General features: G+C 50.5%; 8 protein-coding genes across 8 annotated transcripts; 4 read left to right on the top strand and 4 right to left on the bottom strand.

The window, feature by feature from the left end:
• Positions 1-525: 525 nt before the first annotated feature.
• On the bottom strand, positions 526-4,233 carry AA0111_g5424 (Ubiquitin carboxyl-terminal hydrolase 21; the record flags this gene model as incomplete). Its single annotated transcript, XM_028651533.1, has 7 exons — positions 526-638; positions 688-817; positions 868-1,167; positions 1,218-3,332; positions 3,379-3,487; positions 3,541-4,160; positions 4,225-4,233. 7 exons carry the CDS (start codon positions 4,231-4,233, stop codon positions 526-528), a joined length of 3,396 nt encoding a protein of 1,131 aa, XP_028506857.1.
• An 827-nt stretch (positions 4,234-5,060) lies between these two features.
• On the top strand, positions 5,061-6,519 carry AA0111_g5423 (hypothetical protein; the record flags this gene model as incomplete). Its single annotated transcript, XM_028651532.1, has 5 exons — positions 5,061-5,087; positions 5,143-5,195; positions 5,312-5,594; positions 5,643-6,342; positions 6,392-6,519. The coding sequence occupies 5 exons, from the start codon at positions 5,061-5,063 to the stop codon at positions 6,517-6,519; spliced, it is 1,191 nt and encodes a 396-aa protein (XP_028506858.1).
• Positions 6,520-6,765: 246 nt separating this feature from the next.
• Positions 6,766-8,883, top strand: AA0111_g5422 (hypothetical protein; the record flags this gene model as incomplete). The annotated part of the gene is made up of 3 exons (XM_028651531.1): positions 6,766-6,783; positions 6,828-7,059; positions 7,151-8,883. 3 exons carry the CDS (start codon positions 6,766-6,768, stop codon positions 8,881-8,883), a joined length of 1,983 nt encoding a protein of 660 aa, XP_028506859.1.
• Positions 8,884-10,191: 1,308 nt separating this feature from the next.
• Positions 10,192-11,622, top strand: AA0111_g5421 (hypothetical protein; the record flags this gene model as incomplete). The annotated part of the gene is made up of 3 exons (XM_028651530.1): positions 10,192-10,200; positions 10,301-10,362; positions 10,569-11,622. 3 exons carry the CDS (start codon positions 10,192-10,194, stop codon positions 11,620-11,622), a joined length of 1,125 nt encoding a protein of 374 aa, XP_028506860.1.
• Positions 11,623-11,934: 312 nt separating this feature from the next.
• AA0111_g5420 (hypothetical protein) lies at positions 11,935-12,529 on the bottom strand (the record flags this gene model as incomplete). The annotated part of the gene is made up of 2 exons (XM_028651529.1): positions 11,935-12,188; positions 12,286-12,529. 2 exons carry the CDS (start codon positions 12,527-12,529, stop codon positions 11,935-11,937), a joined length of 498 nt encoding a protein of 165 aa, XP_028506861.1.
• A 444-nt stretch (positions 12,530-12,973) lies between these two features.
• On the bottom strand, positions 12,974-15,022 carry AA0111_g5419 (hypothetical protein; the record flags this gene model as incomplete). Its single annotated transcript, XM_028651527.1, has 2 exons — positions 12,974-13,595; positions 13,647-15,022. 2 exons carry the CDS (start codon positions 15,020-15,022, stop codon positions 12,974-12,976), a joined length of 1,998 nt encoding a protein of 665 aa, XP_028506665.1.
• A 1,103-nt stretch (positions 15,023-16,125) lies between these two features.
• AA0111_g5418 (hypothetical protein) lies at positions 16,126-17,124 on the top strand (the record flags this gene model as incomplete). Its single annotated transcript, XM_028651526.1, has 1 exon — positions 16,126-17,124. The coding sequence occupies one exon, from the start codon at positions 16,126-16,128 to the stop codon at positions 17,122-17,124; it is 999 nt and encodes a 332-aa protein (XP_028506664.1).
• Positions 17,125-17,217: 93 nt separating this feature from the next.
• Positions 17,218-18,252, bottom strand: AA0111_g5417 (hypothetical protein; the record flags this gene model as incomplete). The annotated part of the gene is made up of 1 exon (XM_028651525.1): positions 17,218-18,252. One exon carries the CDS (start codon positions 18,250-18,252, stop codon positions 17,218-17,220), a length of 1,035 nt encoding a protein of 344 aa, XP_028506661.1.
• Between the last annotated feature and the right edge of the window lie 1,335 nt (positions 18,253-19,587).

Raw genomic sequence — 19,587 nt, 5'->3', positions numbered from 1 at the left:
GCGGACAAGCACTGCAAAGTGTAGATCCTTGATAATATTTGTAGTGTTGAATAAAAAGCGAACGTGCACGGCACCGCTTCTACCTGGGAACAAGCGGCTGCGGCGTGAAGTTGCTCTCGCTACGAGTCAACACAGACACAAATGTACTCAAGACATCTCAAAGAACATCTAGTAGATATTCAACATATAGTGCTTTGGTGGCCTGGAATGAAGCAAGCTAATGATATTCATGATATACTATTCTACACTGCTTACACGCTGATACTGATCCAAAGTGGGACTCTATAAACATCTGTCAGACCACAGCGCCAACCTGCCCACGCACGCGACTCCGCTTATGCAATACTTCCAAGCTCCATTGCGCCATGTAAGTTGGGATATGCACACAACACGCTCACTGTCCTGATCCGCTAAGCAATGCCGAGAGAACTTCGCTGACAATGTTATGTCAAGACCATTGTGACTGTACTCAGCAGTGTTGCCTGCCATCTTTTTCGTTTTATCCTACACAACCGTCCCTCTGCTTCAGCGAATGAAGATGGAGTCGGTCTTTCCCCAGAGCGTCTTTGTCTTGGCCGGGTGTTCGAGACCAAGGGATATGTCATCTCGTGCGCCCACTGTATCCCATAGGACTTCATCTGTAGTACTGTTAGTGCTGCAGATTTGTCGTCGTCAAAGGTAGCTTACCATCATCGATTGGTTCGGGCTTGGAATATTGAGCTTTGCCGACAAGGGCAAATCTGATCTTGTCTAGCTGTTTCCCCTTGATCTTGGTGAAGTCTGAGAGTCGCTGTTTTGTTTCACTGAAAGGCTCGCCCTATAATGTATTAGCAACAGGGCAGAAGAGATCGTAATAGCTATACACACCTCTTTCAATGCAAACTGGAACGGCACACCGTGTGCTTTTGATGGCTCTTTGTCAAAGTGGAATACAGAAATCTTCTTCGATGACTCGTCCTCAGGGAAAGGCGCGACAAAGATCGACGTGTAGTCGTAGAGGCTCATTACAGAATGGTCTGGCGGCAGAATTTTGTGAAACTTGTTCACATGCGCCTCGTAAGCACGAATCTTAGGCATTACTTCGTCGCTGATGTTTGCTTTCTTTTGCAATGCCACCAAGAGATCGGCAACTTGGGCGTTCTTAGGGACCATCAAGGTGTGCTCCTCCTATATTGTATTAGTACCGATATGAACGTCAGTTTAGGCTTAAAACTCACCTCCTTGCTGAGACCCTCTGGAAGCCAAGTTACCTTGACAGGCTTTCTTTGCTCTAGCTCTTTCAGACTCATGTCCAGAACCTCGTAAAACAAGGCGTCGTTTCGCTGGTTCGCGCTTGCAGAATAATTGTAGGGTCCAGGGAAGAGTATGTTGTTCAATGTCGAATTGGCATTGTACTTGACAGGTAGTTTGGGCTTGCCAGCAGTGCTGACGGTGGTGAAGCGTAGATAGCTAGGATCGGTTTTGAGGGCCTCTGCTACCTTGCTGGAGAATTGATCGTATGCCATCTTCTTGCTGAGAGTTAAGGAGAATGTAGGCAGATCCATATCCGACGTCTTCGGCACGAATTCAATGTTGATCCTGTTCAGGAGATAGTCGTAAAATTCCTTTGCCTCGGTGTAGCCTCCTTGGGCTGTTACCTGAGCGACTTCCTTCTCGTTCAATACACGTTGAACTGTGATGATGTCGCCATCTTGAATTTCCGAGGCTGCCAATGTAATCTTTGGCTTCATCGCTTCGATCATGTTTTGTTTGATCTCTTCTGAAAGCTTGATTTGCGTACCAGTCGGCCATCCCAACATCTTCGTGATGGCTGGGGTTAGATCAGAAACCTTGTCCTGGAATGCCGCGTACAAGGTGCCCACACCGAACAGACTCTGTTCATTCGCGTCGAAATGTTTCAGGAAGATCATCAATGGACGATTGTTAGTCTGACCCTTGAGGTCTACTAGCTTTTCGCCAAAAACTGGCGCTCCACTATCATCGCGTTCTTGGGCCTTCTCGATCCACATCCTGAATTGCGACTGCTTCGTGCCGTGCTTGCTTGCGGCCTCTTCCACTGTCATTTCGGGGAATTCAAGAGCGGTATCCGGGCGGATAGTACCGTTCTGCCTATTAACCATCGACCATGGCCGCAGCATGTCTGCTTCAGTTCCTAAATCTTGAGCAACAGTGGCTGCAAAGTCAGCCATTGTGGTGGCTCGGAGCACGCGGTAGATCCTCGGGCTAGCAGGCGTCTCTTGATCGCTCTTCCATGGTACGATATCAAATCCCTGGTGTGCTTTGAATTGTTCATCTGATGCGACTGCCACATCCATGTAGAGATGAGCTTCTTCGCGCTCCTTCTTCCTGCGCTCCATCAATGCTCGTTCCTCAGCAAGTCGTTCTGCCAAATGCTTTGGTGGCTCTACAGCCTTGCTGTCTATGAGAACCTGGTCAAGTCTGGTTTCTCTGATGTATACCAACATGTATGCGCTCATTGAGCGCTTGGCAGACCAGGCTCTGGTGTAGGGGTTACGCTGGCCAGTGTTTCCATTAGCCTGGGCGTAGTCGCCACCAAAGTTTTCTTCCAAGGCTTCGCGTAGTGTGGCGCGAGTCACACGGTCGTCATCGAATTTGTAGTAGTGTCCATCCTTGGTAGGCTTGAGGAAAGCGTAGTAGTGGCCCGCGTTGAGATCACCGCTGTGCACCAAAACACCGTGCAGGTGGTATATCCAGGATTCGGATCGATCGGCTCCGTCGGAAAGGTATGGTGCAGCGTCCCAGACCTCTGGGAATTCGTAACGGTCGTTAACCTTCATCATGGCATCGCGTGTGAAGTCGTATTCGAAGCGCTTGAGCTGGAGGTGCAGCACAGGCGGGAAGCTCTCGAATATGACACCCTTCTTGGCATCTTGCAACCCAAAGCCCTCTGCGAAGTACTTGTTTTCACCGTCCATGGTCTCCACTTGCACGTAATCTTTGAAGCTGTCGTCGAGGTTCTTGTTTCCGCTCACGTTCAATTGTATATCCCAGAAGTCCTCAACCCGGGATGATTCGTAGTCGACGTTGATGCATGATATGTAAGTCTTCATCTTGCCTACGAACATCCTTGTCAAGGCACCTTCGGCTTCAGTGCCCTTCATCCTCTCATCAAGCTTGTCCATGAGCACGCGGGATAGCTCCTGTACATCTTGCTGTTCGAAAATCTGTTTCGAATCCCAACCGAAGGAATGTGTGAGTTCTGTCGTGCCTACGGCGCCGTTCGATGTCTGGAGAAGGTAGAAAAGCCGTTGTAAAGCGTATGCGCTGTTGGAACGGTCGGCTTCTTCGGCGGTTGGAATCTGGTAAACGGCCTGGGAACGTCAGTCTTGTCCCTATATTCTAGGGCTTGCCGCATACCTGGCGGAAAGCATTAGTGAAGAATAGTGACTGCAAGAGCGAGTTGAGGTAGCAAGTTGCGCCCTGGTTCTTCAGCCCGACCATGCCGGTCTCCTTCTTCGAGTCGTAACTGGAACGGTCAGCAAGTCGATAGCAACTACAAGTCAGCATTGAGAAACTCACTTGATAAAATTGTGCCACAACACTCCAGTGGGGTCCTTGAGCACTCTTATGTACGCAGTCACATTGGCTGCGTTGTCTTCTACCATTGGCCGTCCTCGGTCCTCCCATGAGTTGCTGAAAAGTTTTCTTAGTTCTGCAAAGCGCGTGAAGCCCCAATCGCCTTCGTCAGCAGTAAAGCGGTGATGTGCGGTATGTGTGGTGTAAATAGTTGGGTCCTTGGGGTTCCAGAGTACGAGCATGAATTCGACACATGCGTACCAATCCTCTGGCATTTGCTTCTCCTCATAAGCTTGCTCCAGGTAAAAGGAAGCAAAGTCGACGTTGTTACCGTACGGGAAAAACAGTATCCGCCAGGGATGTCCGCCGCACTCGAAGATGGGGCCATGCTCGCGTCGTGTAAGTTGGCGCCAGTCTTTGATCTCCCATGTGTTGTATACTTCTGCTTCAGTGTCGTACTCGAGATTCTTGGGCATGTGTCTCTTCATAAAGGCATCGTATTCGTCGGCGCGGGGCTCGGGGTCGGCGTCGACCTCGTCCATTTGGTCGTCTGTGTCTGGCGTTATGATGGCGACGTCGGCCTTCTCGTCGTACTCGTTGTCGACGAGCATGTCACTTTCAATCTGTTGGAGCCATCCAGTCAGCATGGCTGCGTGCGGAGTGACGACAGTGAAGGCGCAAGCTTACCTGATCCATGGCGGCTTCAGCTTCCCGGCAGGAGCGGGTGGACGTGGGGGCAGGCTGCAAGGAAAGAGCTATACAGAGGCGTCGCAAGGACAGGGACCACTGAGTGCGCTCGACGTTGGAAGGTGAAAAAGGAAGCTGCGCGCCTGTCGCCTAGAGAAAGGAAGGTACGGGTGGACAGCACTTGCGCGGGATGCGAGTAAGGATGAGTTCCTCGCTAAATGGTGGCGGCAGTGGAGATATGACGATCGGATTATTGTCGTCTTGAAAACTCCAACAACGGGAATGTGCAAGGGGGTGGGAGGTGGAATGCGAGGGCGCACAAAGCCGGGAAGCTGGCAGCAGCTCTCGACGCTCAGAACAGCAACTCTCTTCGATGGTTGCAGCCTTGGCGCTCGATACAGTGGAGTGCAGCAACCCAAGGCCGCGGCCTACGACGTCATTCGTCCAACACCACATGCTGGTGGATAGCATGCCACGCGAATATCGACATCTACAAACGCTCGCGCATTGTGCGTGTTGTAATGCTGGACTTGACTCGCTCTTCCATGATTACGTCCTCTTGACTGTGTCACGGCGTGAACAGGTCCAGGTTGTGAGTGATTTCTCCAAAACTTGGGCCGGTTAGCGGAGCATGTAATCACATGCCCCGTATTTTGCTACAGCTCCATCGTTGGGTTCCTGCACTTGCTCGCACTCGCACCGACAATTATGAACATAGGAAGACGTAGTCTCGCATTATGCGCGCGACACTCTGGTAGTCTACGTAGGGCGTCTCCAACACATACCATTTCCAGGCTACAAATTCGACTTTCTCATGCTGCAGCCGTCGCGCCAGCATGGAGACCGTCTTCGGCCCTCGACGAGTGAGCTCCAAATAACCAACCGTGACAGCGACAACCAAAGCTAATACGCAACTAGATGGGTGCAGCGCGAAGCCAGGCCCATAAGCTTGCGACAATTGACTTTCTTTGGTAGGACCCTGACTGAGTCTCGTCTCATCGATTCGGCCAACTATTGCCGTTTAGAACTTCCTACAAGGTGCGACTTTATCTTTTGAAGGCGTACGACGGTTGCTAAATAAATCCAGGCTTGCACATCGTTTGCGTGATATTCAGACCCTACCATATGTCGTTGTTGCGAATCCCCATCTCGCCCATGTCTACGAGTCATACCTGCGAGCCTTTGAACGCTTCCGTCGCATACCCGAGATAAAGTCGCTAGACGACAACGAGAAATACTGCAAAGTGCTGGAAGAGACGTTGACCGAGCATGCATCCGTCATACCCCGTCTTGCTATTGGTGTACTCGAGGTTCGAGGCCTAATGAAGGCTGAAGAGACGGACAAGTTCATGACCACCATGTTACGATCGGTATGCGCCCAAAATGTACCGGCCTGTGGACAACACTAACCATCGTAGCGCATCTCGCGACGCGTCATTGCAGAACAGCATCTAGCGCTTACCGAGACTTTCGATTCGCCATGGCATTTCCCTCAGGCCGAGATCCATCCCCATGACCAGGAGGCAGTCGGCGAGATATTCTTGCGGTGCAACGCGAAAGACATAGTCGAAGATTGCGGTAAGACAATGCAGGAGCTGATTAAGCGCACCTATGGCTCGCATGTCGACATTCCAGAGATCAAAGTTTACGGCCACATGGATGCGACGTTTCCATACATTCTGAGTCACCTTGAATACATCATTGGCGAGCTTTTGCGAAACTCCATCCAAGCTGTCATCGAACAGCGCAAGTCGAAAGACGCCAAGCTGCCACCCATCGCAGTGCTGATATGCGAAACCTCGCAACATGTCATTATCAGAATATCCGACCAAGGCGGTGGTATTTCAAACGAAGTCTTGCCGTACTTGTGGAGCTTCAGCAAAGGTCCCCGCCGCGAGAAAAGGTTAGAAAATCTGGCAAGAGTACCAAAGTTGTTAGGGACGTTGCAAGAGCTGCAGGTACCCGGTGGTGAATCTGCGGCACAGGTGCAACAACGCCTAGATAGCAGGTCAAAGCACGGCGATTCGGGCTTACATCACGGCTCGCTATCCTCATTGACTAGTCGTGCACCGGATCTGCGCCTAGGTATTGGACTTCCCATGTCGCGTCTATATGCCGGTGAGTATTCCGTGGTAGTGGCGGGGTTACGCGACTAACGCTATTCCAGAATATTGGGCTGGCAGTCTCGAGATTCACAGCTTGGAAGGCTATGGAGTCGATGCCTTCCTCCAAATATCGAAGCTTGGCAACAAGAATGAGCGACTCACTACGCGGGCCTCCATGGATGCCATATAGACGTTGTGTCGGAAGAAAGTGTTGCGGGTGTGTTTGCGTTTTCGTGATGCAAGCGCGTTCTGCCCGCAGCTCATTCTTACTCCAGGAGCTAGCAGTCATCCACGAGCACCTCTCCTGCCTGGTATCCACTACCTGCGAAGCTGTCTGCCTGAGAAGCACAATCTGGTGGACAACCACAACATCACATTCAGGCTCCGCTCGATTGATCAAGACACCGTATTGTTCGCAAGTATCTTTTACTACAACATGTCCACAGAACGTCTTGTGAGTATGTGCAGCCATGTCTCCGGGCTATATTGACAGCTTAGGATGTTGCTGCCGAAGTTGTGCAGTCGCTTCACGCTGGTGTCGGCATCGCCAGTCATGCTCACCCATCGGCCAGTTCCGTATCATCAGACGATGGGGGCCGTCCATACTTCGAAAACCTTCTGGCAAACGTTGCTTTCGATGTCGAGTTGCACGGTATCGCTCTCCATTCGAATACATCACTTAGTGAGATACGCTGTCCACTTTTGAGAAGATCGGAGTCCAAGCAACAAGGTACAACTACGAAGCTCCGAGAAAATCTCATCCCATCACTACACAAATCGATTTTAGAAGTTCGGTCTGTTGCACTGCTAATCTTCAGCAGCAATCAATCATCTCGACGTAATTTCGTGCTGGAAAGGTATCTCCAACGCCAGAGCGCTAGAGCTTATGCTATGGGAGCGTTTGTTCCAGAGATGTCTGGTCTCTCAAGTCGAGAATGACTTGCGACGCCTCACTGTTGTTCAACTAAACAAAATCCGGGACGATCTCGAAGGCGAAGAACCTTTGACTCTTTTATTACAAGCTCTTCCCAGGAAGCAAAACCGTCTCATCGAAGTCAACTTGCCAAATCTGATCCATGATATCATCGATGCTTTCTACAACGATCACTCCAGCCAGAACGCTGTCAGGAACTTTCGATGGTCGCTTGGGTCTGGCGATCTTCCAAGCTTTGTTTGCAATTACATTGCAACGCACGATTGCTTCCTGCGCAGTTCGGAGGGGGTTTTCATGTCGGCTGAAGTGACACTCGATCACTATACCATGCCCGTGGTTCACGCTATCACCAGAGTACATTGGCAACCGCCCGATGTTAAGTTTGAGCATGTTCCTTCGCAACTCGGACCGAGAGGCCAGTATCACATCGCCCCATATCGTGAGCCAGACAGTTCGAGTTACAATCGCTTTCCCGATGACGTCGTTTACACTGTGACGCGTTCCACATCCATGATCCAATGGGATAAGTTCAGCGAATTATTCCGTGCACAGGCACCGGATACTCCAACGACATCCGAGACGCTTATTCAAGCCAGCATCGTCACAAAGTTTCCAGGAGACGTGCGCTTCGAGCGTGTTTCGCGATATGTCGTCAAGGTTGAGATTGTAGACACGCTTCAGGTCCATGCGATACCAGACGAATACAGACCACAGACCGAGGACGCATCGACGCCCCCAATTCCGTCATATATCAGCGAGCCCTGGTCCAACAACCTCGCTTCACCTAGGCTTCAACAGCATCGTGACTCCAAACCTGCTTTCTTTGGGGCATTGAGAAAGTGCTTTCCCGATTCACCCAAGAAACGAAAGGCTGTGTTACGCTCCACAAGCTATGACGGAATGTCACCAGTGGAACTGGTATATGATGAATCTGACACTGACGTCAAACGTCAGAAGCTGGCGCTGCGTGATGATATCGACATGCACGCTGCAACCATTGAATCGCAAAGATACCAGTCTGCGGTGGAGGAGTGCGAAGTTGTGCTCGAAGCGTTGGAAACCTTTCGTCAGAATGTAGAGAACCGAACTACATCTGTTGAGCGGGAACCCAGTGAAGTGGCACTTCGTTTATATGCGGCAGTTGCTCCAGCATTTCACGTGGTCTACGCAGCAATCAAAAAAGAATTGTTGGAACTAAAGGACCCGAAGGACGATTGTTGTCGCACGCCTGTCAAAGAAAAAAAAGAGATCCCAATTATCCCAACTGGTCAAGTGCCCACGCCACCAGACTCCCCCATGGAATCTAGATCTAGCTTCGCCAGCACTTCCGAATCAGCCAGCAACAGAAGTATTCCCAAAATTGCGAATTCAGCTATGGAACTGAGCAGCCCCCACCACCTGCGCTTAAGTGAGCTTTCTCAAGACGAGATTCAAAAGAATTATCGCGAGTTCGAGGAGGTTGCCAAACGCAGGAAGACTGATCCCACGACCACTTTTAGCTGCGATGTGGGCGATATAGAATTTGAGCGCATCTTCATGGAAGACAGCGAGGTAGAAGGGGTTAGTGGGCTAGGCGGATTGAGTGACGGTATGGGCGGGCTGATGGTGGATGAGGATTAGACTGATAGGCGGATGGTTATGTTGAGTCGAGTCTGCATTGCTTCATCCATGGAGTTAGCATATTGAAAAGGAGTCCTTATCTCTTGAATCGTTTGATCTTGTTTATTTGCTCAACTGAACAGTCATGTTTTTGAGTAGCACGGAACATCAGAGGAGTGAGGTTTGTCATTGTGAAGAAGCAGCTATGTAGGTAAGGCAAGCTTCCTAATTCAATAACAAGATCCGTTTTCAACCATCATAAAACTTTTGAGGCATTTCCACTCCATGGGGTCGGTTCTTCCATACATCATGGTGCAACTCGCTTTATAACTCGACCCCAGTGGTACGTCGTCGCCAGATGTCACCATGCCGTTTCACAACTTTCCAGATCTCAATCATGAAGCAAGCGGGATGGTGACTGCAAAGCGAAGACGCAGCGAAGAAGAAAATGGGGTGGACTTGCGATCTAACTCTCTGACTCAGTTACCAGAGAACATATATGTCTTTGAAGATCCTTGGTATCCCGATGTGTTTTGATTGCCCAATACTAAGGATGAAGAAGAAGAGCTGGCCAAGGATTGATGTAGACTTCGTGATCTCTCCCGAGAAAGCCAGCTCGATGTTGCCATAGGTAGTCATGGTACTCAGATATAGGGCCATTGCCAAATATGACTCTGGAGGATGACACCGTTTTAGAAGATGTGGAAACACCTTCTCGAAGCATCGAACTGTATTAGAGGTTCTTCATGAAGTGCATGTTTTACAGGAGCACGATGGAAACACTACCTAGGTACTCCCAATACTTGCATTATCTAAAGAGATGATAATCGATGTCCAGGACTGCCACTGTAGCGAGATTCCAACGGTGTCGGTTCATGAAGTGGTAGACTAGATCTCAAGGATACTGCGGTATCGTGACCCGATGATACATTCATACCCACTAGCGAATGACGCACTTTGCAATGGGCCCGTGATAGTAGAAGCTATGAGCAGCTCGATCCAAGCACTCCGAGCAAATGTCGTAATATATCGACTAGCAAACGTCATGCCGCAAAGTAAACAGCGTGCTCACACATTCTATCCTCGTTGCTTGAACTGCCCTCCTCCTTTGCAGATGCATAGCAAAAAGCCGCATCTACCCGGCTTCCCCCCTCGCACCTGCCCAAACCATACACCACGTGTGGCTCAGCAAACAACCTCGTCGGGCCTACTTCGCTCTTACCCCGCCCCCGCTTGTGTCGCTTATACCTGTGTCCCCCGCCACTTTTCCTCCGTCCTAGCTTTCAATCACGCAATTTCACGTGCGCCGCCAAACTACGTTCGACCACTATGGTTCAGGTACGCCCCCAGATTTTTTTGCATCGACTTCCTAATGCGGTAGACTATGTCTTCACGATTGGCTGGTTTTGGTATGACAGGGCTGACAAGTCGGTCGTAGCTTGAGTACTCGGTCGAAGAGCCGCTTAACCGCGAGCCAGAGCTTGAGAAGTTAGTCCAAAGGTATGTGTGTAGTGTCTGAGTATGGAAGGACAAGCATGTTGTGTGGAGACAGCGATGAAAGGCGTTAGTTGAGCGCGAGTCATTCCATGCGTGGTGTCCATTTGCGCTGAAACGGAGCTCAGTCTTCTTTCTTTTGGGAGAACTACGATAGTCATTGGATACTATTGGTAGTATTACAGCCATCACGATACTAATCCTGAGTACAGTTTCATTACCAAAGACGGCTACGACCGCAACCACGGCCCCATTCCCCACATCGATGCCAGCACACACAAAGTCTCCATCACCGGCCTCGTCAACAATGAACTCTCGCTTTGCATTTCAGACCTTCAAGCACTTCCACAACATACCGTGATATGCGCATTACAATGCGCCGGCAATCGGCGTCATACCATGCGTACAAAGTTGAAGGAGGTGTCCGGCATCGACTGGTTCGATGGTGCTGTCATGAACTGCAAATGGACTGGCCCTCTGCTCAAGGATGTTCTGGAAAAAGCTGGTGTCAAGGTCGAGGATGATAAGCTGAAGGAAGCGCATGTAGCATTCTCGTGCTACCAGACGGTTACGCAAGAAGATGACTTTTACGGTGCCAGTATTCCACTGTCACGAGCTATGAATCGCGAAAGCTCGATTTTGCTCGCGCTGAAGATGAACGACAAGCCTCTTCCACCTAATCATGGAGCTCCAGTCCGCGTCGTCACACCAGGTATCGCCGGAGCGAGGAGCGTAAAGTGGCTTGACTCTATCTCAGTCCAGCTAAGCGAGAGCCAAAGCCACTACCAGCAACATGACTACAAGATTCTACCTCCGGAAGCTGATTCCAAAGAGAAGGCAGAGGAGTACTGGGACAAAGTTGGCGCGCTGCATGACATGCCTGTCAACAGCGTCATCGGAGTTCCGAAGTCAGGTACCACTGTACATCAGGATGCAGATGGTATGATTGAAGTCAAGGGATACGCCCTGCCTAGTGGTGCAGATGGACCTATCGTGAAAGTTGAAGTCAGTGTTGACGGAGGAAAGTCATGGACAGAGGCAGAACTGATTAAGAACTATGAGGGTGAAGACGCCAAGGATGTTGAACTCAAGTGGGCGTGGGCGCTATGGAAGTTGAAGGTCAAAGTCGAGAAGGGCAAGGATGTCACGATCTACAGTCGCGCAACAGACAAAAGTGGTAATATGCAGGAGAAATGTCCAAAGTGGAACTTCCGGGGCGTGGCGTACAACGGATATGGTGAAGCTTCTGGACTGGAGGTTGTCTGAGGATATTGGCTGGTTATATCCACAGCGGATGTGGCAGACTGATATACATTCGCATTGTTAGCTCATATATTGGTAGCACAGCACGACTTTACGAATGTCATGAATGAACAAGTTCAACCTTGTAGCAGCGGATCCACTTGACCACTGTTGTCTTCAAGGCAGTTATGGAGATGCTCATATCATATTTCCATATATTGAGAAGCTTAATATCAAGCACCACCAAGAAACTCCCGTTACGCTAATGCATTCGTGATTCATAACTCCTCTCTATCCTCATCCGTCCCCTCTCATACATGCCCTGTCTCAGGCTTCCTACAGCCCCAGACTCTTCCTGACATTCGTCCGCACAATCTTCTCGTACTCCTCCCTCTTCTCCCTCCACATTCGCGCCGCGTCCACGTTCGCTGGACTCTCATCGTTCGGCTCTGCCAACATGCTCATGACGCTAATCAAGATCTTCTCGACGCTTTGTATGGGTGACCACCGCTCGGAGGCTTGTTCGTAGTGCATGGGGTCTTCGCCAGGCGCGTGGAGGATCGATATACAAACTTCGCCGTTGGGGTATACTGTTCGTAAAGTTAGCTCAGATTCTCACTAATTCATGCTTCTTGCGCCCGTAGGTGAGTGAACAGAGGGAAGCATGTCCTAGGTGATCAAACATACCATTTGGATGCCACATCTCCGTCACAAACTTCATCTTTGGTGGCGCGAGTGGGTAGTCTTTCGGGAACCGTAACTCTGCGGGGAAGACGCCGCCTTCAAAGGGTGTGCCTTCCGGTCCTTGGATCAGCGCTTCCCAGATGAACATGTCGTCTTCTCTGACCGGGCCGGCAGTGATGCCCTCTGGCGGGTCGTTGGAGAGCATACGATACTCCTTGAAAAGGCGCTTTGAAGCCGATGAAGCCATGGTGTGTATCGGGAGTGGGGGTGCGCGGAAGGTGGCAGCAGTGCTCTGGGCGCGGGGGGCGGGGCTTTTGGTGTGTTGGGTCTGGGTTGTGAAGCTTAGTCTTTTGCGTCGCGAAGCAAGGAACCGTGCTATAGCAAGTGAACAACGTGATGCGCTGTGGCTGAGATGCCGATGTTAAGAAAGACGGAGTGGTGGGTGGTTAGGTGAAAGCGTTCCGGGCGGCCAACGACGGTTCCGACACGTCGGCGTTTGGTAACGCGGGTCTAGCGCCAAGGCACGTGCTCCACTTCTACCATGAAGTACTTGCGATGAATCCATCTTGACAACCCTTTTGAAATTCTTCAAACTCATCATGCAGCACGTATAATCCACATCTCGCTAGTTTGGAGTATTTGAGTCGGATATCAAAGATTTCATTACAATTAAGCTAAGCATCGTTTGTCTCTAACCAAACACCTCAATCATAAACCGGTACTCAAGCTTTCTATCCTCGTTCCTTGCCCTTGCAGTCAACACGCTACACTGATCGGCAATCTGTTGACCGATGACAGGCGGTCCGCAGAAGAAGACACCGATTTTGATCTCATCGTCTTTGTTGCCGTCTTTCTCATTCAGTCGATCGGCTAAAACTTTGCTCATATCGTCGTAATGTGCCTCCATGATACCACGAATATCCGGACGTCCGAAATGTGTCGGATTGACAAGACCAGTAATGGGTGACTGTGGATGATCATCTGTTCGATGCTTCTCGAGTAGCCAACGGAAGACGTGTTGTGATATTTGTTTGCGTTTCTGGGTCACGTAGGTGTTGATACGGATGTCGAGATCCGGGCTGTCCGTCCTGTGGCGAAAGACCTCATTCAGTAGATCAGAGAACCACAGGAGATTGTTTTTGTCGCGCACCATCCAATGTAAGTCGACTCGGCGATGGTTCGAATACGGTGAAGGCTCCCTGGGGGTTTCGTCGGATGATTCTGGGGAGTCATCTCTAGACTTGACACGCTCGAGCTCGTGATGCTGGAGGTCCGTAAGCACACCGGAGAAAGGCGTTATGCCAATACCAGCACTATCATGTGTTAGTAACCTGCGTCATCGTAAAGCAAGCAGTTCAACATACCCAAAGACCATGCTGTATTCGAAGTCGTAGAATCGCTGAGCAGGTGCGCCAAATGGTCCGTCAAGACCGATCTTGATCGTCGATCGACCTCCTTCCTTCGCTAGATCACGAAGCGAGTTTGTCCAGTCGCCATCAGCCTTGATGTGAACCTGCATGGTATTGTTGATGCATGTGGAAACAGTGAAGGGATGCCACTGGAATCGGGATAGTTGCGGAACCTGCACAAAGACGTACTGGCCAGCTTTGTAGTCCCAGGGACGAGTCTTGGGTACCTGCGCTGTGATTGCGACAGTCTCATCATCCAACAGCTCGAGATCCGCAAGGATAGGACGGAAGCTCAGGACCAAGCGCCATGTGCGTTCAAACAGCACCATGAGCGTTGGAAAGGCGAGCCAGTAGCCGAACATCGGCCATTGCAGCAGGTGCGCAGTTCCATGCGCCATCATGAAGCCAATGATAGGGAACATGAGTAGATGGGCCAGTTGGAAGACTTCGTAGCTCCATTTTCGTATTTGAGGCATGCTCATGAGTGCAAGGAGATAGAACAAGCCGAGTGATGTGAGACCCGTCCATCCAGGTAATGACCGAAGGTAATCAGTATATGAGCGCGGCACTGCGTCCTGTCCAATGACATTGGCAACTGCACCCTGTCGACTAGCCATACTGCCAAAGACAAAAGAGCCGCTGAGGTGGCCAATAGCATGAAGAGTAGCAAAGACCAATGCGACAATAGACATCTTGATATGAAAACTCTGGGACAAATCCCAGTTGATGAACCGCGAGATGAAGTAGAAGCGCCGAAGAAATGTCGAGAGCCATCTTGACATGGACAGAATGAGGAAGAAGAAGGTCGGATAGAGCACGCCAGCGCACGTCTTGGACAAGACTGCTCCCCATCCGAACGCAGGCGTATACTGGTCAAAGGTCAGGTATTTGACAAATTGCCAGACGCCAAAGCCGATCATCAAAAGTAAAACCAGTGTGAGAAACATGATCTCAGGCCCTTTAACGGCCCAATACGCTCGCGCTCGTCGGTACAGGGACACCTGCTTCAGATAGTCGTCTTCATCTTTTGCTTCCTTCCGATCTTGCTCCAAGGATGGTATCTCCCACGCCTTCACTGTTTTTGCAAAGGTTTCTCGGTTGATGTGGTCCTCCCGCGTTCCAATGACATTTCTGAGAAACTCATGTCGAGCTTCGTCGCCCCGAGATCCATGGTGTAGGTTGTGTGGCTGCGCTTTGGGTGCTATCTCTTTATGTACTTGGTCCAGCTTGCGTTCTAATTCCCAGTAGTCGACATTGCCATCTTTGTCGTGATCGAGGTCGTCAATAAACTTCTTAATTTCTTCGTCGGTAAGGAACTGTTGTGAAGCCATCGACGTGCTGGTAGTTCCAGGAATGGATATGATCGGCTTGCGGAAGTAGGTGATGGATCAGCTGCCACATGTGGCTCAACGGCAACGTTCATCTTTAAGATTTTCCTGATCCAGTTCCCTGATCAGCTCATTTGATTGTTGGTGGTCGACCCACGTAGGCCAAGGCATCCCGATAAAGTGTCGCCAATAAGAAGGGCTCAACAATGGAATGCTAAGAAAACAAGAGCACCTAAGACGGAGTTGGCGCCGGCGGACACGACTTGTAACAGTTGGCGGAGCGGAACCTACTCCTAGGCACAATTTCCGCCTACTGCACAGCCACTCAGCGGCTGGACCAAGACCTCCGCCCAGGTGTTTTTCCTGCATGCATGCGCGGCGAACAAGGATACCGGAAGTCGGAAGATAACATTCAGCCACAAATGAAATGGGTCAGCGCCGCAAATCAGGCGAGAACAAGGCGCATAAATAACTCTTTCGTGCCGCTTCCTATCAGATGGGATTTGCAGCACCTACAGTACGGTCCATTCTTCTCAAGGCTGTCTACTGATCCATTGACTGGGATGACGACTTGCCAGTAGCTGATAAAGTATCCAAGATGGCCAGAATACGGATAGAACGTCAGAAAGTTTGGTTGCTGTCGCCCAAGAGATCCAGGGCTTGGCATGGGAGAATCGGCACAGTTATGCACGCTACGTCATCCCAAGTGCTTTTTGCAAGCCGACACTGGACCCGCGACGCGTACCGCATTTCACGCGTGATGCTTACGACCTCCGAATTATCACCTCCAGATCGACCCACTCCCGGAAGAGTTGATAACTTCCCCCTTCTAGTCAGGGTCTCCTGTATGAGGCCTAGAAACAGCGCCATGACGTCATGGATCCCGTCCTCTAGTAAATAACGAGCCGTTCAGCGCGCGTGGGCGTGCATAAGGCCCCGTAATCGACGATGCGTACTCCTCTTTGTTTCCGTCCCAAGATGGATCCATACAAGCGCCCTTTTTCCCTTGCGTTTGGAGTTCCTTCATTCTTCCCTGTAACGGAGCTTCCTCGGCCTCAATATCTACTACCATAATTTTCGACATCTGCACCATGACAGACGACAAAATGTCCGGCACAACCGCTAAGACCAGCTCCTCGATACAGCTCACACACCGCGATGAGCGTACCTTTCTCATGTCGGTGGTGCAATCGCTGGTACGACTAATGCGAGTTCGCATCAGCAACCGTCAAGCAAACCACGAAGACGGCTCCATCAAACTGAACCCGAGCAAATCGAACCTCTCCCAATGCACCCTCCACGAACGAACCGTCAGAGATGTACACATATACGATGTGATACCACCGAATCAAGCAGTGAAGAGATCGAAGAAACGTATATACTACTTCGCTGGTGGTAGTTGGCAAGAACCGCCTTCGCCTCAACACTACAAGATATGTGCAAAGCTAGCCAAAGACATGTCCGATACTTCCATATCTATTGTCTCCACGCCGCTTGCCCCGAACGATCCAGCGCCAAAGTCTTTTCCTGTTTGCCAAAACATGTATCGCGCTTTGATGACAGAGGCAGAAGAGGCAGGAGAGAAGGTCATACTGGCAGGCGATTCGTCGGGTGCGAATATTGCGTTATGTCTTGTACTAGAAGCTCTCCACGAGGACAGCGAACAAGAAGGCGTAGAGATCAAGCAAAGACCACACCCTGTCGCCATTATGAATGTGTGCCCGTCGACCGACCTCACGCGCGCCAATCCAGATATCGACAAAGTCGCACCTCGAGACCCTCTGCTCACACCCAAAATAATCAGGCTGACAGCAAGAGCATGGCAAGGCGACTGGGATCCCGCCGATCGCCGGATCTCACCAATCAACGCTGATGTCTCACTACTTGCGAAGAAGGGCATCAAGGTACACGGCATAACTGCTGGATGCGACGTGCTCAGTCCTGACGGTATCATCTTCCGCAATAAGTGCGCTGAAGCAGGCGTCGTCGGCGAATGGGTTCATTGGGAGAAGCAGATGCACTGCTTCGTGCTCACTATGCCATACGGGTTAACAGAAGCAAAAGACGCTATCCAGTGGATTGTCGATGTATTGAAGAAGGAATGAGAGGGGGCCGCTGTCCTGTGTCTGAGTAAGAGATACCCTTGCATTTCATAAATCGTGGCTACTTAGTTTTAATATTACAGTTTCCGACTGCCTTCAAGGCCCAAACGCCCGCAAGTCTCGTGTAATCCCATGACCCTCACTTTCCGATGCTGCAAGCTCCTCAACCGTCATCGCATACTCATCCTTCCTTTTTCGCGACGTTCGCACACTCGCCGGTGTCATATCGTCGCCAATGTCTGGTTTCGACAGCTTCCGTCCCAGTCCCACAAACTCATTACTGTTCTCGTTAAGGAACCCCAGCTCCACAAGCCGGTTTCGCACTTGTGTTTCCGTTTTCTCATCGTAGAAGAAGCGTCCAAGCTTCATAAGGCTTTTCTGTACGAAACTCTTGAGCGTTGGAATAGTAGCAGCTATCAACGCGAGTTCGAGCTCCAACATCGACCACAGTGTAGGCATAACAGTTGTGCGAAAGACATCATGAGATGTGTAGATCATGTTTGCACCCGCGGTACGCAAGATGGCGAACGACGAAGCGAACAGTCCAAGACCCATCAGTATGCCCAGAAAAATCTTTTCGCCACGCGGTCGATGCAACTTTCGGATGAAAGTTATCGGTATAAAGGAAAACACCAGGTCTGTTGAAACGTGCACGGTACTCGCAGCGACGATGTTCCCCGTTATGAGCTCCTGGGGTACACATTCTACACCTCTGAGAAAGACGCTAGAATCCCAGTATACGCTGAATGGTTGGCATTGCAGGAACTGAAACAACGTCGATGTTATAGCTGTGAGGATGAGTAGTACCATCGTGCTGTAGAGGAAGATGCGCCATGCGTGTGTTTGCTTGATGCGAAGCAAGAGAAGGGCGACTGAGATTTTGACAAGACAAATCGACACATTCCAGAGGGCTTGACAGAGGAAGATGAGTCGCATGGCAGCGAGACGCGAGGCTGCCGAAACATACTTCGTGCGCTGACCAAAGCCGTGAGCGCATGCTAGGCAAACGATGATGTATTTTGCTATCGCAAGGACCTGTGCGCATTCGAGATCAGATGTGCGTTGGTAGGCAATGGAGCCTGGCTTACTGTTGCTGCGACAGCCGTCCAATCCTCCAGATGCAGGTTCCATAGCGGGCGTACTCTCGACCAGAGTCTTGCGGAAAGTAGTAGAACAGCAAGTAGTGTCAGACTACCGCATACGCCAAGGAGAAGAGGTGCCTGGGTGTCATTGCGCTCTGGACCGGGCATCAGCTGTCTTACTCGGAGTCCCATATTGCCAATCGCAGATTGTACACGGAGTGCTGATATCATGCTAATGTCGAGTAAAAGGTAAAGGGAAAAGAAGGATGGAAACTGCCCTCAAGCACGACAGTCAGATCTCTCATGTCTATACCACTCATACCTAGCCGCCGTTTCCAGTAATATACTGGACCTAGGGACCGCATAACAACACGACTCACCAATCGCACATTTCTGACTACTTGGGATCACATGCCCCAGGAAAATCATTCAGACTTGACTCTCCTATTGGCTCGCGTTTCGTGGTTCGCAAATACTACCCTGGTGTCATTGCGGTCGTAGCGTGTCAGAAGTGTTTCGCGTAGTCGCATAATCACGATCATCCATGTACCCCACAAGTTCTCGTTCTCACACGACGTTCCGAGGCCTTCAATTTATGCAGATGCTGAGGTTGTGTTTGAGGTGGTAGAATGAGGTGCAATGGACTCGTGGCGAAGACGAAGGAATGTGAGAGGGTGTGGTTAATAGAGTGTGCAGACCTTCAAAGTCAGGAACGACCTTTATATCATGGGAGTTGCAGTGCACTAATGAAGAGCTATAGTGCGTCAGATAAGCGTAGAAGATACTACTTGAGGAAGAAGGTGGGGAGATTACAGATCCAGGTTCAACTTAGGCCTTGGTTATAAGCGGTCATGCCAGGTTGTCGAATGGACAAGAACTCCAAAAGGCCCCGAAAGTCGGGGTTTCTTCATGGTCGGTCAAACTCCGAGGTGCTGTATACGCCAAGCAGAGTGGCCGTGCTGATAACGTACTCATGCTAACTGGAAAGGGTAGACCTCGGGACTTAACAACCATACAACCTCTCCTAGCACTCATGCGACACGTCTCATAGCTAATCATGAAGCTACCGCCAGGCAAACTCCTGCTATTCGATCGTCCTCGCTCCTTCAATGTTAAGGTCTAGTGATGGGGTGAGGTCGCCTGTTCCTGACTCCCGAGGTCTACTAGCCGGCTGTGCTAGTCGTTGATTCGTGCGAACAAATTCCCCCACGTCCCGTGAATCCCTCTACCCCAAGGCTCTATCTCCACCTTTAGAACGTTAAGTGCGGAGAATTGTTCTTTGCTCTTACCATTCCAGGGAAACGTTACCTAGCTTGGACTACCCGGCCGGACGGATCGTGGCTCATGCCAAGGGACTTGCTGTGAACGCAGTACGATGGCGTTC

The sequence above is a fragment of the Alternaria arborescens genome (genome assembly GCF_004154835.1).
Source record: "Alternaria arborescens strain FERA 675 chromosome Unknown contig_11, whole genome shotgun sequence".
NCBI classification, from domain to species: Eukaryota; Fungi; Ascomycota; class Dothideomycetes; order Pleosporales; family Pleosporaceae; genus Alternaria; species Alternaria arborescens.
Note: the sequence above shows the minus strand (reverse complement) of the source record. Positions and strands in the feature narration are given on the sequence as shown.